Below are 17,419 nucleotides of genomic sequence, written 5' to 3'. Positions count from 1 at the left end.
GTTTTCCAGTTTAATAACAAATACCAATATCTTTGAGTAGCGTCAAGAATTCCATTTGTTTTCTTATGCAATGTGAAATATTTCTCACATATTTTGAATTTCTTAATATCTTTCAAGTACTATCCACATTACACTTGTGGTAGCCACAGATATGTCATCACGAAAATGGTAACAAATTAAAATAGTTGTCTACTTTCCCCTTATAAGGTTGGGATTTGTGAAGAAATACCTTTGAGCAGAGGATAAGGAAAGTTAGCCTAACATTACGGATGTTAACATGACTACAATAAGTAAACCATAGCACTTTATAATGTATTTTAAACTATTATCTTGATCTTGCCTTCTTTTGGACATGAGCCCAGAAACTATCAATCTTTAACAGATGTTCTAAAACATGCTTGCCTAAAATTTTCCTAAATTGTTACAGACTATTAACATTCTACTATGGGCAATGTTTGTGTTTGTCTTGCACACAATTATCAACTGTTAATAACATCTCTTTTTCCTCTTTGCCATCCCCTCATTTTTTCTTGCTTCCCATATCACAACAGCAAGTGTACAACGATGAATCTATAGGAAATATATTCACAGGCCCCTTAAATATCTTTCCTCAAAACAACAGTAACAGTAATACAAACACTTTACACACATATTTTTAGGACAAAAAGGAGGCTAGAAGGAAGAAACATTGTGAATTGATTTGAAGTCCATCTCCTGGGTTCAACAATAATGGTTGAATTAAAGTCATTAACAAAACAATTTCAAAAGCAGCACAATAAAACAAACTTCCGGATATAACAGGTCTCATACATTAAAGTGGTTATCTCTATTAAAGAAACTTGTAAATAAAGAATACAACCATCACCAATATTTCTGATAAAGATAGCTACAAAATGCACTGTTATCAGAATTACACAAGGATAATAAAAAAGCTAGAAACAAATTTTGCATGGAACCCCAGAAGGGAAACATATTCTATACTTCCTATGACTCCAAATCCCCAAAGAATATTGATAAAGTATTTTAAACTTTTCCCCATCACTTCACTTATGACTCAGTCTCTGAATCCTTTTTAGGAGCAATCTATCAAAACATACTTTTCAGATGTGAAACCTTTTTCCTGTGATTATTACTTTAAAGCCTGAACACAACGTAAACACTGAATTCAAAATGGATTTCTGCACCCCGTTTTAAATTGGTTTATTTTCAGTTAAGCTTTCAAAATTACTTAGATATATATGCATTTTATACGTTAACCATCATACAGCTTTGCTATAATGATAGGATATTCCATAACATAAATTAATCACTATTTATCTTCCCCTAAGAACCTTCACTTTATGCTCCATATAATAGCAACCATCAATAACATACATAGATTTCTATATAAGCTTCTCATTTACCACAAACCCAAGATAATTATAGACTTCCAATTCTTCTTTATGTACTCAGTATTTTAATAGAAAATTGATCAAACCGTAGATGAAAAGTAGCCATCAGTGCCTCCATTTACCTCTCAAATAAACTTTTGTTCAGTTTACATTTCCCTTAGCAGTATAATAATCTTTCCTCATTCTCCAAAATTTTCCAGCATCATTCAGATACCATCTGGCAGTATCAAGTCATATGCCTACTTAAAGTCCAATTGACATGCAAACTAAATGCAAACCACAAACAGAATTTAACAGCTCATTGACAGTTTTAAAATACAATTCGTCAAACATTTCAAATAACCATGAAGTGCTTAAAAGTCACAATTTCATATCATGACCTACAATAACTAACCACGAATTGACTATAGTACCCTGGAATTTAAGCTAATATTTATATTACAGGCAAGTTTAACAGTGACCCCAGTTGAGCTGCACATGCAAAGCATATGCAAATACTGAATTATGTAAGTCAACCTTTTCCCAAAGCTGGAAACATTAAGAGCCATCAATAGTATACAACACTCCAGCAATCTGGCTCATTTAGTCACATGTCAGAAATGTACAGCAACTTTTAATAGAATGGTAATGAAGACAAACTCTTTTTAAATATCACCAAAATGAATTTTTCTTTCCTGTCAACCACAAGGACATCAGGCAGACGACTATAAGCACTCTTTCTAATGCATCTTGGTATTCTGGCAACTCCTATAACTTTTATGTAAGTGCATGGCACCACCTCCTCCCAGCCATTAAGGTTACAAACTTCAATAATACTCTAATCTTCCCTCTAAAATATCACATTCATTTGGTTTCCGAGTCATGTTTTCCTCTGTGATATATTGCATTCTACAGTCAGGCACTAATCCCACCATGCTTAGAAGGTAACCTGTCTTCCTGGTTTTCCTATGCCATTTAATTTGCCTTTCCACTCCAATTTTTAGACTTTCAGTGGCTACTCACTGTCTCTAGAATAAAATATAAGCTCTTTGGTTTCATGTGAACATACCTTTCTAGCTTTGATATCTCACTATATCCCTCTGTGTATGCTCTACTCTAGCCCCTCTGGACTAGTTGTAGCTCTCTGCAATTTTAACTTACCTTAGCCTTCACTTTTGTTGATGCCTCTCTCTGGAATCTACCACTCTAACACATTTATTTGGGTATGGTAAAAGTCCTCCTCCTCTTTTTCATCAATGGACTTTAATTTTAGAGCAGTTTTAGGTTTACAGAAAAAAAAATGAGCAGAATTTACAGAGAATTTCCATATACTTCCCCTCCACCAGCAGTTTCCCCTCTAAGTAACATCATGGATTATTGAGGTACACTTGCTACAATGGATGAATCAATATTGATACATTATTATTAACTACTGTCCATAATGTGCAATAGGGTTCATTCTTTGCGTTGCAAATTCTAAGGATTTTCACAAATGCACAGTATCATGTATCTACCATTACAGTATAATACAGAATAGTTAGTTTAACTGGCCTTAAAAATCCCTTCTGCTCCATCTATTCACCCCTCCTCTTACACTTGGCTTTTAATGTCTCTATAGATTTGCCTTTTCCTGAATGCCATATAAGTGGACTCATACAGTATTTGTTTTTTTCAGACTGGCTTTGTTTCTCTTAGAAATATGCACTAGTCTTTTCCAGGCATCACAACTCATTTGTTTTTATTGCTAACTATTCTTCCATGGCATGGATATACCACAGTTTGTTTACTCATTCAGCTATTGAAGGACACTGTGGTTTGCTTCCAACTTTTAGCAATTATGAATAGGGTTGCTATAAACATTGGTATGTAGATATTTGTGTGGACATAAATTTTCAATTCATTTGATAAACAAGGGAGACTCAGTTTAGCTTTGTGAGAAACTGTCAAATGCTTTCCAATATGGCTGTCCCATATTGCATTCCCACCAGCAATGAATGAGAGCTCCTCTTGCTCCAAATCCATACCAGCAATTAATGTTGATGAAGTTTTGGATTTTAGCCATTCCAATAGGTGTGCAGGGGTATCTCATTTGTTTTAATCTGAAACTCCCTAATGGCATATGATGTTGAGTATATTTTCATATGATGATTTGTCATCTGTATATCTTACTCGATGAGGTGTCTGTTCAGGTCTTTGACCCATTTTTAATTAGGCTATTTCTTTTTTTAAAATTGAAATATAATTGACTTACAATGTTATATTAGCTTCAGGTGTACACTTGATGATTCGATACTTTTATAGATTATGCACCATACAAAGTTATTATAAAATATTGGCTCTATTCCCTGTGTTGTTCATTACATCCCTAAGATCTCTCTGTTTTATAACCTGTAGTTTGTACCTCTTAATCCCCATTACCTATTTTGCCCTTCCCCCAACACCTGCCCCTTGTGGTAACAACTAGTTTGTTCTCTGAATCTGTGAGTCTGTATATGTTTTGTAGTATTTGTTAATTTGATTTGTTTTTTAAATTCTGCATATAAGTGAAAACATACAGTATTTGTCTTTCTCTGTCTGACATTTCTCTAAGCATAATACCCTCCAGGTCCATCCACATTGTTGCAAATGGCAAGATTTCAAGTGCTGAGTAATATTCAGCACTTGAAATGGCAAAATCTCAAGTGCTGAGTAATATTTCACCTCTTCTTTAACCATTCATCAGTTGTAGACATTTAGGTGGCTTCCATTATCTTGGCTACTATAAATAATGCTGCTATGAACAGTTAGGTACATATTTTTTCTTTCAAATTAGTATTTTTGGTTTCCTCAGTTAAATACCCAGCAGTGGAACTGCTGGATGGTATGGTAGTTCTATTTTCAATTTTTTGAGGAATGTCCATATCATTTTACATAGTGGCTACACCAATTAACATTCCATCAACAGTGCATGAGGGTTCCTTTTCTCCAAATCCTTGCCAATATTTGTTACTTCTTATCTTTTTGACAGGCATGAGGTGAGATCTCATTTTGGTTTTGATTTGCATTTCCCTGATGATTAGTGATGTTGAGCATACTTTCATGCATCTGTTGGCCACCTGCATGTCTTCTTTGGAAAAATGTCTATTCAAGTCCACTGCCCATTTTTTAATCAGGTGATTTTTTGATGTTGAGCTGAATGAGTCCTTTGTATGTTTTGGATATTAATGCCTTATCAGATATATCTTATATAAATATCTTCTCCCATTCAGTAGGCAGACTTTTCTTTTATTAATAGTTTCCTTCACTGTGCAGAAGTTTTTTAGTTTTAGGTAGTCACAATTGATTATTTTTGCTTTTGTTTCTCTTGCCTGAGGACACATATCCAAAAATATATTGCTAAGATTGATGTCAAAGAACTTACTGCCTATGATTTTTTATGAGTTTTATGTTTCAGGTTTTACTTTTAAGTCTTTAATCTGTTTTGAGTTTATTTTTGTATATTGTGTGAGAAAGTAGTCCAGTTTGATTCTTTTCCATGTAACTGTCCAGTTTCCCAACACCATTTACTGAAGAGGCTGTCTTTTTCCCATTGTAAACTTTGCCTCCTTTGCCAGAGATTTATTGACCATGTGAGTCTCGGATCATATCTGGGCTCCCTATTCTGTTTCATTAATCTATGTGTCTGTTCTTGTGCCAGTACCATACTGTTTGGATTACTGTAGCTTTGAAGTACATCTTGGAATCAGGGAGCATGACACCTCCAGCTTTGTTTTTCTTTCTCAAGATTGTTTTGGGGTCTTTTGTGTTTCCATATAAATTTTAGAATTATTTGTTCTAGTTCTGTGAAAAATGCCATGGGTATTTTGATAGAGTCTGCATTGAATCTGTAGATTGCCTTGGGTAGTATGGTCATTTTAACAATATTAATTTTTCCAATCCATGAGCATAGCGTTTCCTTCTATTTGTTTGTATCATCTTCAATTTCTTTCATCAATGTCTTACAGTTTCCTGAGTACAAAACTTTTAACTTCTTGGTTTGGCTTATTCCTAGGTATTTCATTCTTTTTAATGCAATTGCAAATGAAATTGTTTTCTTAACTTCTCTTTCAGATAGTTCATTGTTAGTGTATATAAATGCAATAGATTTCTGTATATTAATTTTGTTTCCTAAAAATTTACTGAATTTGTTTTTTAGCTCTAATAGTTTTGGGTGGTATCTTTAGAGTGTTCTCTATATAGTATCACATCATTTACAAACAGTGAGTTTTTACTTCCCTTCCAATTTGGGTTCCTTTTATTTATTTTTTCTTATCTGATTGCTGTAGCTAGAACGATCTTGAATAAAAGTGGCAAGAGTGAGTATCTTTGTCTTGTTCCTGACCTTAGATGAAGTGTTATGAGCTTTTCACCATTGTGTACTCTGTTGGATGTAGGTTTGTAATATATGGCCTTCATTATGTTGAGATATCTTCCCTCTATACCAATATTATTAAGAGTTTTTAATCATAAATGGATGTTGGATTTTATCAAAAGCTTTTTCTGCATCTATTGAGATGATTTTTATCTTTTGTTTTGCTAATGTGGTGTATTATGTTGACTGAGTTTCAGATATTGAGCCATCCTTGTATCCCTGTAATAAATTCCACTTGATCGTGGTATATGATCTTTTTAATCAATTGCTGATTCAGTTTGCTAATATTTTGTTGAGAATTTTTGCATCTATGTTCAACAGTGATATTGGCCTCTAATTTTATTTTTTGTGGTGTCTTTGTCTGATTTTGGTATAAGTGTGACATTGGCTTCATGGAATTAGTTTGGAAGCATTCCTTCCTTTTCAATATTTTGGAATAGTTTGAGAATGATAGGCATTCACTCTTCTTTAAATGTATGGTAGAATTCACCTGTGAAGCCATCTGGTACTGGACTTCTATTTGTTGGGAGTTTTTCTATTATTAATTTGATTTCCTTACTGGTCATATTTTCTATTTCTTTCAGAGTCAATCCTGGGAGATTGTACATTTCTAGAAATTTTTCCATTTCTTCTAGGCTGTCCATTTTATTGACATGTAATTGTTTGAGGTAAACTCTTAGGATCCTTTGTATTTCTGTGATATTGGTTTAAATTCTCCTTTTTCATTGTTGATTTTATTTAGTTGGGTCTTCTCTCTTTTTTTCTTCATGGGTCTGCCTAAAGATTTAACAATGTTGTTTACCTTTTAACAGAACCAACTCTTAGTTTCCTTGATATTTACTATTTTTGTCTGTATATCATTTACTTCTGCTCTGATCTTTATTATTTCTTTCTTTCTACTAACTTTGGGTTTTTTTTCTAGTTCCTTTATGTGTAAGGTTAAGTTGTTTAAGATTTTTCTTCTTTCCAGGAATGGGCTTATATCACTATAAACAACCCTCTTAGAATTGCTTTTGTTTTCCATAGATTTTTATTTTTTTTCCATTTCCATTTGTCTCCAGGTATTTTTAATTTCCTCTTTGAATTTCTTAGTGACACATTGATTGTTCAGTAGCATATTGTGTAGCCTCCACATTTTTGTGTTCTTGCAGTTCATTTCATTATGGCTGATTTCTAGTCTCATAGCATTGTGGTGGGAAAAGATGCTTGATATGATTTCAACCTTGCTAAATTTATTGGGACTTGTTTGTGGCCCAGCATGTGATCTATCCTGGAAACTGTTCCATGTGCACTTGAAAAGAATGTTATTCTGCAGGTTTTGGATGGCATGTTCTATGTATGTATCTTTTAATTCCATCTGATCTAATGTGTCATTTAAGGCCAATGTTTCCTTATTGATTTTTGTCTGAGAGATAGATCCACTGATGTAAATGGGGTGTAAATGTCACTTACTATTATTTTGTTACTGTCAATTTCTCCCTTTATGTTTGATAGTATTTGCTATGTATTTGGGTGCTCTTATATTGAGTTCACATATATTTATAATTGTTATATCTACTTGTTGGATTGATCCTTTTATAATTATGTAATGCCCTTCTTTCTCTTGCTACAGTCTTTGTTTTAAAGTCTGTGTTGTCTGATATAAGTATTGCTATCCCAGCTTTCTTCATTTCCATCTGCATGAAGTACCTTTCCCCATTCTCTCAGTTTCAGTCTGTATGTGTCTTTAGATCTGAAGTGAGTCTCTTATAAGCAGCATATGTATGAGTCTTGTTTTTTAATCAATATAACCAAGCCTGTTTCTCTTGGTTGGAATATTTAGTCCATTTACATTTAAAGTAATTATTGATAGATATGTACTTACTGTCATTTTGTTTCCTGATTGTTTTTGAAGTTCTCTTTTGTTCCTTTCTTACCTTTTGCTCTCTTCCCTTGTGATTTGATGACTATCTTTAATGTTATATTTGAACACTTTCTCCTTTTGTGTGTGTATCTATTATAGGTTTTTGGTTTGTCTTTACCATGTGGTTCATATATTAAGTGGATGATCTCTTAAGTTCAAACAGATTCTAACAACCCTGCATTTTATTCTCCATCCTTCACAGGTAATGTTTTTGATGTCATATTTTACTTTTTTTTTTGTTTTGTATATCACTTAACTACTTATTGTTGATATAGATGATTTTACTACTTTTATCTTTTAACCTTACTACCAGCTTTTAAGTGGTTGATCTACTACCTTTCCTGTATGTTTGCCTTTACCAATGAGACATTTCCTTTCATAATTTTTATATTTCTAGTTGTGGTCTTTTCCACTTAAAGGAGTTCTTTTAACATTTCTTGCAAAGCAGTTTTAGTGGTGCTGAACTCTTTAGTTTTTGCTTGTCTGTAAAACTATCTCTCCTTCAAATATGAACGACAGCCTTACCAGATTGTTTATTCTTGGTTGTAGGGTTTTGCCATTAATCACTTTCATCATGCCAGTCATTTCTGGCCTGCAAAGTTTCTGCTGATAAGGGTCTGATTGTTTTATGGAAGTTCCCTTCAAGTTAACCAGCTGCTTGCATATTACTGTTTTTAAGATTTTCTCTTTATTTTTTGTCATTTTAATTATAATTTGTCTTGGTGTGGATCTGTTTGGTTTCACCTTGTCTGGAACTATCTGTGCTTCCTCGACCTGGATGTCCATTTCCTTTCCCAGGGTAGGGAAGTTTTCAGCTATTATTTATTCAAATAAATTCTCTGCCCTCTCTTTTCCTCTGGCCCCCCCAGCATGATGATGTTAGAATGCTTGATGTTGTCCCAGATGTCTTCTAAACTGTTCTCATTTTTTAAAATTATTTTCCTTGTTTCTGTTCAGCTTGAGTGATTTCCACTACTCTGTCTTCCATTTTGCCAATGCATTCCTCTGTATCATCTAATCTACTATTGATCCCTTCTAGTGCATTTTTTTATTTAGGTTATTGTATTCTTCATTTCTGTTTAGTTCTTCTTTATATTTTCTAACTATTTGTAAAGCTTCTCACTGTGATCATCTATTCTTCTCCTGACTTCACTGAGCATCTTTATGATTATTAAGTTGAACTCTTTATTGGGTAGATTGCTTGTTTCCACTTTGCTATGTTCTTCTTCTGTGGTTTTGTCTTGTTTCTCTGTTTGGAACACATTCCTCTGTCTCCTCACTTTGCCTAATTTTCTATGTATATTTCTATGTATTAAGTAGGTTGGTTACATTTCCTGATTTTGGAAAATTGGCCTTTTATAGGAGACGTCCTATGGGGCACAGCAGCATAAACCTTCTGGTTGGCAGAGCTATGTGCTCTAGGAGTGACTTCTGTGTGGGCTGCATGAGCCCTTCTGTTGTGATGGGTTCAACTACTATGGGCACACTGGTAGGTGAGGTTAGTCACCAGCCCATTTGGCTGCCAGGCCTTTCCTTGTGCAATGGCTTCAAGCTCACTGGTGTGTAGGGCTGGGCTGGCTGCACTGCTCAGGCAGTCCCAGGGATTGTGCCAGCCCACTGGTGGGAGGGTGGTTCTCAGCATGGCTGGCTCCTGAGTTTTCTTATCTACTGTGTCTCCATTATTTTTACTTTTTGCTGTTGCTGCTTTTGCTTTTTTTTGCTTTTCTTTTACTTGATACCTGATTACACAAGAAGTATTTTGAGTACAAGCAAAATCATCAATAACCCAGGTCACTAATATTCATAGGCCAGTCTATGTCTTTAATTGGTGTATTTAGACCAATCATATTTAAAGTGATTATGATAGTTGGATAGGTAGCTATCATATTTGTTACTGTTTTCTATTCATGTCCTTGTTTTTTCTTTTTTTTAAGTCTTGTCTTCCACTCTTTTGTTGCTTTCTCTGGTGTTAACTGACCATTTTATATGACTCATTTTTCTCTCCTCTTTTATCATGTTAATTATACTTATTTTTTAAAAAAAATAAGTGATTTCCCTGGAGTTTGTAATATACATTTTACAACTTATTTAAATCTGCTTTCAAATAACACTAAGCCATTTCATGGGTAGTGAAGTTACCTTATAGCAGAGTATTTCCAATTCCTCCCTCCTGTCCTTTATAATATCACTGTCATTTATATCACTTATTCACTTATCCATAAAGTATAATCACCCAATATATCATTGTTATTGTTATTTGGAACAGTTTATTTGTTTGATTAAGAATATACACACACACACACACACACACACACATATAATTTACCTTAATTTATTCCTTCTCTAACTCTCATCCTTTCTTTCTGTAGATCCAACTTTCTGACCTATACCATTTTCCTTCTCTCTGAAGACTTTCTTTTAACATTTTTTACAGGGCAGATCTGGTGGTATGGTAACAAATTCCTTTAACTTTTGTTCATCTGAGGAAGTCTTTATTTCCTCACTTTTAAAGGAAAATTTCACTGGATACAAAATTCTAGGTTGGTGGAATGTGTTCTTTTATCACCAACAATTTCACACCACTCTATTCTTCAATGCCTGGTTTCTGAAAGTAAGTCTAAAGTAATTCTTCTCTTTGTTCCTGTACGTGTAAGGAGTTTTTTTTTCTCTCTGTCTTCCTTCAAGATTTTTTCTTTTTGATTTTCCATTTTGACTATAATATGCATAGCAGTAGATTTGTTAATATGTATCTTTCTTAGTGTTTTGTAAGCTTTCTGGGTCTGTAGTTTGGAATCTCTCATTAATCTGGGAAAATTTTTGGCCATTGTTACTTCAAATATTTCTATTCTTCCTTTCCCTCAATCTTGTCCTTCTAGTATTTCCATTACATGTGTGCTACACCTTTTGTAATTTCCACACAGTTCTTGGATATGCTGTTCTGTTTTTTTTTTCATTCATTTTTGCTTTGTTTTTTCAGTTTGGGAAGTTTCTTTTGACATATCTCCAAGTTTCCTAATCCTTGCCTTGACCCTGATGAGCCCATCTTAGGCATTTTTCATTTTATTGGAGTATTTTTGATTTTCAGTATTTCCTTTTGATGCTTAGATTTTCCCTTTCTCTGCTTAAAATTTCCATGAATACTTTTGTTTTCCACTTTTCCCATTCTCTTAGTATATTAATCATAGTTATTTAAAATTCCTAGTCTGATAATTCTAAAATATCTGCTATATGTAATTCTGGTACTGTCACTTGCTTTCTCTCTTCATACTGTGTTTTTTGCCTTTTACATGCCTTGCAATTTTCTTGTTTAAAGCCAGAAATTGTGTATTGGGTAAAGGGAAGTGACATAAACAGACCTTTATTGGGAAATTTTATGTTTATTGGCAAGGAGTTAGACTGTTTACTGTTTGCTGTAGTTGTCATATTAGCAGCTATATTTTCCTATCTTCCCTGTTGTCTTTGTTTTTACCTAGAGGCTTTCTGAGGCATTCTGTTCTTTCAGTTGTAACATCCTGTTATTAGGCAGAGCCCTAATGTGTAGAGAGAAGAAATGGTCTATAATCCTGTGATCAAGTCTCAGTCTCCTAGTGAGACTGTGGCCTTGGGCTGTGACTTTCGCAAGTTCTTTTCTGCCTTTTTGCCCTCGTAGGCGAGACAGGAAGACTAGAGGGGACTAGAGTTGAGTATTTCTCTTTCCCCACATGAAAAACTAAAGGGGCTGGAGTTTTGTATCTCTATTCCCTCGCATCAATGTCTACAGTGTACTGGAGTTTACTGTATCCCTTCCCCCAAGTCAGGCTGTGGTGAAAGTAAATAGTTTAAGCTCTGGTAAAGTAGTTTCCTTTGAGGATGGGCCTCTGTTAAGGAGGACAGAACATTCTGGACATATTTTGAAATGGTTATTTTTTCTCTCCTCTTCTAGAAGCATGAGGACAACTTTCTCAAGTCTTCATCCTGAGAACTTCATAGGGTTCTGGAGGTAAAACTCATGAAACTGTAGGGACCCCCTAAGTGCAGGCCCCCAGGAGTCTTTATCTCTCAAGCTAGATTCACTCTGAATCTTCAGAAATAACTCAATTACTCTTTAAATACTTCTACCAGGCTCTAGCTCTGGCTTCTGCTCCCTATAATCTGTGATTCTCTGTATCTGCCAATCCATCCAGTTTGGGGGTTAACTGTACCCCGTGTACTCAATCTCTGATGGATTTAAAAGAGCTATTGATTTTCAGACTGTCCACTTTTTTCTTGTTGTGAGCACAAGAATGACAACTTATAAGCTCTTTACATGTCAGACCAGAAACAAGAAGTCCTCTAGGTTTCCCCTCTTTATGACATAAGTCTATCTTAATCAGTTGGTTTTGATTTATAATATTTACAACTTTTCTGACATTCATTTTATTTGTCTTTGCTTAACATTACATTTTTTATGAGACATTTCACCCTTTAGATTATAATCTCCTTAAAGGATGAAACCACAACTTATTTTATATGCTTAATGACTGATGAATTTCATTAAGATTTAGGACATCATGTTAAAATATCTCAGAATTCCTCTGTTGCCTTAATTCTAGTGGGGAGATGAAAGTCTCAGAGAAAGGAATAATGGAATTCTTCTCCCAGATTTTCTGTCTGTAAGAAAAGTAAGATTTTAGCTAAGCAATATATATAAGGCCTGCTTTCCTACAGAAAGATTTCTGAGTCTTTGAAGCTCCTAAAGACATTATCTAAACCTGAATTTGTATAATTCAGCTGTAGTTTGACTACTGAGTAATAAGTACTTACTATATGCAAGTCACTGCTAACAGTTTTTCCTTAATTATTTTTAGCCTTCTCAATAACCTTAATGCCTAGGTGTACTTTTATTCCTATTTTTCAGTTGTGGAAACTGAGACTTGGAAAAGTTATCTGACTTCTCCAGAGCCAGACAGTGATACAGAATTCAAAAGATGTGGAATTCAAACCCAAGTTTATGTGACTATAGCCAGAATTCTTAACTACTCTCTTACATAGCCTCCTGTGTACCTCTACTCTGCTATACGGCCACTCAATATATCTCTGTTCTAAAAACCTCACCCTTTCAAATGAATTCCTCTTTATCTACCTTCCTAACTTCAAATTGTTAAACCTTATCAAAGAGAAATAAACCATCCCTGGTATTGCAAGTTGTCCAGTGGGTCTTGGGTGGTATTTTTCTTACACACCAAATTTGGTGAGTACAGTATACATACTATTGGCCAGCAGCTGGTTCTGCTGCAGTGGATTGAGGGTAGGAGCTCCTCCAAGGCCTGACTGGCCAGCCAGGGCTGCATGAGCAATTCCATGTTGGGGTCCAGGAGCAGCAAGAGGAGACTGCATCTTATCCTTATCCCAGGAAGAGTCACTTCCACCTGAAAAACATTCATATAAACAGATTGCAAGTTAACAACTTTCCATGAGAAGGATTTTTAAACTCCCTTTTTAGGGTTGTAATTATTAATATTACTATATAGAAAATTATTATTAAACATAAGTGACTCATTTTTTATGATGGTTTCAAAAACTTTCAGTAGCCTTGGATTTAAGCTGACTCTGGGAAAACTAAACAGCTTTCACTAATAATATAGGCTCACTTGCCTTACAGGTAGTCTAAAAAATCTGAAAGCATAATGAATAACTTTTGAAAGCATTTATATTTTGAAGGCCTTTAACTGAACACTACTGCCTCTCCTTCCAACCCTCTAACATATGTGTGCTATATCTTAATGAAAAGCAGTTGCTATTCACTCAAAAAGAACACATTCATGAGAGCATGATGACATGCAAAAATATGTGGTAAGATACAAAATGATCAGTTATTTTGTTTTCAGATTCAGCCCTCAAAAACTTAATCTCTTCATACACAGCAGGCTTTTATACAAAATAAGAGGGATAAAACATAAAACCACAGCTCTTAATTTGAAATTGTGCTTTACTTTGATCATCCATGCTAGAGAGTGAAGTAAAGTATGCATAAATGCAGACTACTATACTATATCATCATAATAATCTACAGTGGCATAGCTATTTCATCTGGCACTTAGCATACTGTGGGGCAGAACCATTGCTTAAAAGCATATAGGAAACAGCCACAAAATTATTTCCAAGGCATCTTTTTAAGAAGAATACTTTAAACAGAGGGGTAGGGGTTGAATTCCAATCACTGCAGTAGCACACAGTCTTGCTTTAGAAAACAAAATGGTTGTGTGGGCAGCCCCATCTATTCACTTGATGTATTTCATTAATTCAGAGATCAGTGGTTCTGTTCTTATTCCCATGCTGGAATTGTGACATTAGCATCTCCACATGGCTGACTCTATCCCATCTGATTGCCAAAACATTGACCCTGTTTTGTAGAGAGATTTAGGTCTGGGGATCTTGGGCATTCTGTAAAATATGTGCACTTACTGGCTTAAGAAAAAAAGTAGAAAGAAATCAAGGTGCTCATATTCCTAACATTCAACATTGTAAATTTTTTCACTTCTTTGAGTTCCCTCCTAGGCTTTGTTCATATAGATACTCATTTATACATTATAAACATCTCTGCCATGTTGCTTCAGGTATCAGATTTACAAAGTGTAATGGCTACATAGCAGTCTACTGAGTTAATGTACTATAATTTATTAAACATTGGATTATACGTTTGTTTCAAATTTCTCACTATTATAAATTTACTGTAATAAAAACATTCATTTGAATATTTCCTTAGACTCAATCAATTCCCTAGAGTGTGATTTCTGGGTCAAAGAGGTTGAATGTTTTTATTTATAAAATAGAGTATTTACTTAGTTTATACTATTGCTTTCAAGTATCACATTTGCAAAATCAGTTTTTAGAGTTGTAGACTTTTTAGGGAAATATTTTCAAGGCAAAGTGGTGTTCTCTCTGAGGATTTAAAATTTATTTAAGCAAACTGCTAGAATCTCTGGGAGGTTTTTATTTGTTTGTTTGCTTTGGTTTTTTAACCTTTTTACCCATTCATCTGCTCTTATCCCACTTCTGGGAATCAATCCCCTCTGCTGGACACTTTCAAGTCGTCTTGTGGCCAAAGTCAATTTCTAATCCAAAAGTGGGAGACTTGGCCAATTTCCAATTAGACAAGTTTCAGACAAGGAAACACTAGATTTTCCATCAGCATATATAAAGGCCGAGGAGTACTTGGTCATACTTATAAAAACAAAGATTTTCCAATCAAACGGGGAAGAAATAAGCAGCTAATTGTTCAGTTTCTGCTTTAAGCCATTCAGTTAACATGCATGGAAGCTCAAAGATAGGCAATTTAGTTGAATTGATAGATTGGCTTAATGGACCAGAAATCATTCCCTTGATCATGTTGAGGTTTGGTGTGTTTATTGAAAACATGCAACACTCTCTTTTTTTTTTTAACATCTTTATTGGGGTATAATTGCCTTACAATGGTGTGTTAGTTTCTGCTTTATAACAAAGTGAATCAGTCATACATAAACATATGTTCCCATATGTCTTCCCTCTTGTGTCTCCCTCCCTCCCACACTCCCTATCCCACCCCTCCAGACTGTCACAAAGCACCAAGCCAATATCCCTGTGCCATGCGGCTGCTTCCCACTAGCTATCTACCTTACTACGTTTGTTAGTGTGTATATGTCTATGACTCTCTCTCGCCCTGTCACAGCTCACCCTTCCCCCTCCCCATAACCTCAAGACTGTTCTCTAGGAGGTCTGCATCTTTATTCCTGCCTTACCCCTAGGTTCTTCATGACATTTTTTTCCCTTAAATTCCATATATATGTGTTAGCATACGGTATTTGTCTTTTTCTTTCTGACTTACTTCACTCTGTATGACAGACTCTAGGTCTATCCACCTCATTACAAATAGCTCAATTTCGTTTCTTTTTATGGCTGAGTAATATTCCATTGTATATATGTGCCACATCTTCTTTATCCATTCACCCGATGATGGGCACTTAGGTTGTTTCCATCTCTGGGCTAATGTAAATAGAGCTGCAATGAACATTTTGGTACATGTCACTTTTTGAATTTCGGTTTTCTCAGGGTATATGCCCAGTAGTGGGATTGCTGGGTCATATGGTAGTTCTATTTGTAGTTTTCTAAGGAACCTCCATACTGTTCTCCATAGTGGCTGAACCAATTCACATTCCCACCAGCAGTGCAAGAGTGTTCCCTTTTCTCCACACCCTCTCCAGCATTTATTGTTTCTAGATTTTTTGATGATGGCCATTCTGACTAGTGTGAGATGATATCTCATTGTAGTTTTGATTTGCATTTCTCTAATGATTAATGATGTTGAGCATTCTTTCATCTGTTTGTTGGCAGTCTGTATATCTTCTTTGGAGAAATGTCTATTTAGGTTTTCTGCCCATTTTTGGATTGGGTTGTTTGCTGTTTTGTTACTGAGATGCATGAGCTGCTTGTAAATTTTGGAGATTAATCCTTTGTCAGTTGCTTCATTTGCAAATATTTTCTCCCATTCTGAGGGTTGTCTTTTGGTCTTGTTTATGGTTTCCTTTGCTGTGCAAAAGCTTTGAAGTTTCATTAGGTCCCATTTGTTTATTTTTGTTTTTATTTCCATTATTCTAGGAGGTGGGTCAGAAAGGATCTTGCTGTGATTTATGTCATGGAGTGTTCTGCTTATGTTTTCCTCTAAGAGATTGATAGTTTCTGGCCTTACATTTAGGTCTTTAATCCATTTTGAGCTTATTTTTGTGTATGGTGTTAGGGAGTGATCTAATCTCATACTTTTACATGTACCTGTCCAGTTTTCCCAGCACCACTTATTGAAGAGGCTGTCCTTTCTCCACTGTACATTCCTGCCACCTTTATCAAAGATAAGGTGTTCATATGTGCGTGAGTTTATCTCTGGGCTTTCTATGCTGTTCCATTGATCTATATTTCTGTTTTTGTGCCAGTACCATACTGTCTTGATAACTGTAGCTTTGTAGTATAGTCTGAAGTCAGGGAGCCTGATTCCTCCAGTTCCTTTTTTCATTCTCAAGATTGCTTTGGCTATTCGGGGTCTTTTGTGTTTCTATACAATTTGCAAAAGTTTTTGTTCTAGTTCTGTGAAAAATGCCAGTGGTAGTTTGATAGGGATTGCATTGAATCTATAGATTGCTTTGGATAGTAGAGTCATTTTCACAATGTTGATTCTTCCAATCCAAGAACATGGTATATCTCTCCATCTATTTGTATCATCTTTAATTTCTTTCAACAGTGTCTTATAATTTTCTGATTACAGGTCTTTTGTCTCCTTAGGTAGCTTTATTCCTATATATTTATTCTTTTTGTTGCAATGTTAAATGAGAGTGTTTTCTTGATTTCACTTTCAGATTTTTCATCATTACTATATAGGAATGCCAGAGATTTCTGTGCATTAATTTTGTATCCTGCCACTTTACCAAATTCATTGATTAGCTCTAGTAGTTTTCTGGTAGCATCTTTAGGATTCTCTATGTATAGGATCATGTCATCTGCAAACAGTGACAGCTTTACTTCTTTTCTGATTTGGATTCCTTTTATTTTCTTTTCTTCTCTGATTGCTGTGGCTAAAACTTCCAAAACTATGTTGAATAAGAGTGGTGAGAGTGGGCAACCTTGTCTTGTTCCTGATCTTAGTGGAAATGCTTTCAGTTTTTCACCATTGAGGATGATGTTTGCTGTGGGCTTGTCATATATGGCCTTTATTATGTTGAGGAAAGTTCCCTCTATACCTACTTTCTGCAGGGTTTTTATCATAAATGGGTG

At 34.9% G+C, this 17,419-nt stretch overlaps 1 protein-coding gene across 1 annotated transcript in view; it reads right to left on the bottom strand.

Annotated features, from left to right (window-relative positions):
- The window catches only part of DACH2 (dachshund family transcription factor 2), a gene marked incomplete at both ends in the record, with an annotated part of 629,522 nt that overhangs the window by 154,636 nt on the left and 457,467 nt on the right, over positions 1–17,419 (bottom strand). The window contains one exon of the mRNA XM_082864247.1: positions 12,892–13,050. Coding sequence (XP_082720373.1) covers positions 12,892–13,050 — 159 coding nt within the window. The remainder of the gene's footprint in view (positions 1–12,891; positions 13,051–17,419) is intronic.

This window comes from Leucopleurus acutus (genome assembly GCF_964270905.1).
Source record: "Leucopleurus acutus genome assembly, chromosome: X".
NCBI lineage: Eukaryota > Metazoa > Chordata > Mammalia > Artiodactyla > Delphinidae > Leucopleurus > Leucopleurus acutus.
Note: the sequence above shows the minus strand (reverse complement) of the source record. Positions and strands in the feature narration are given on the sequence as shown.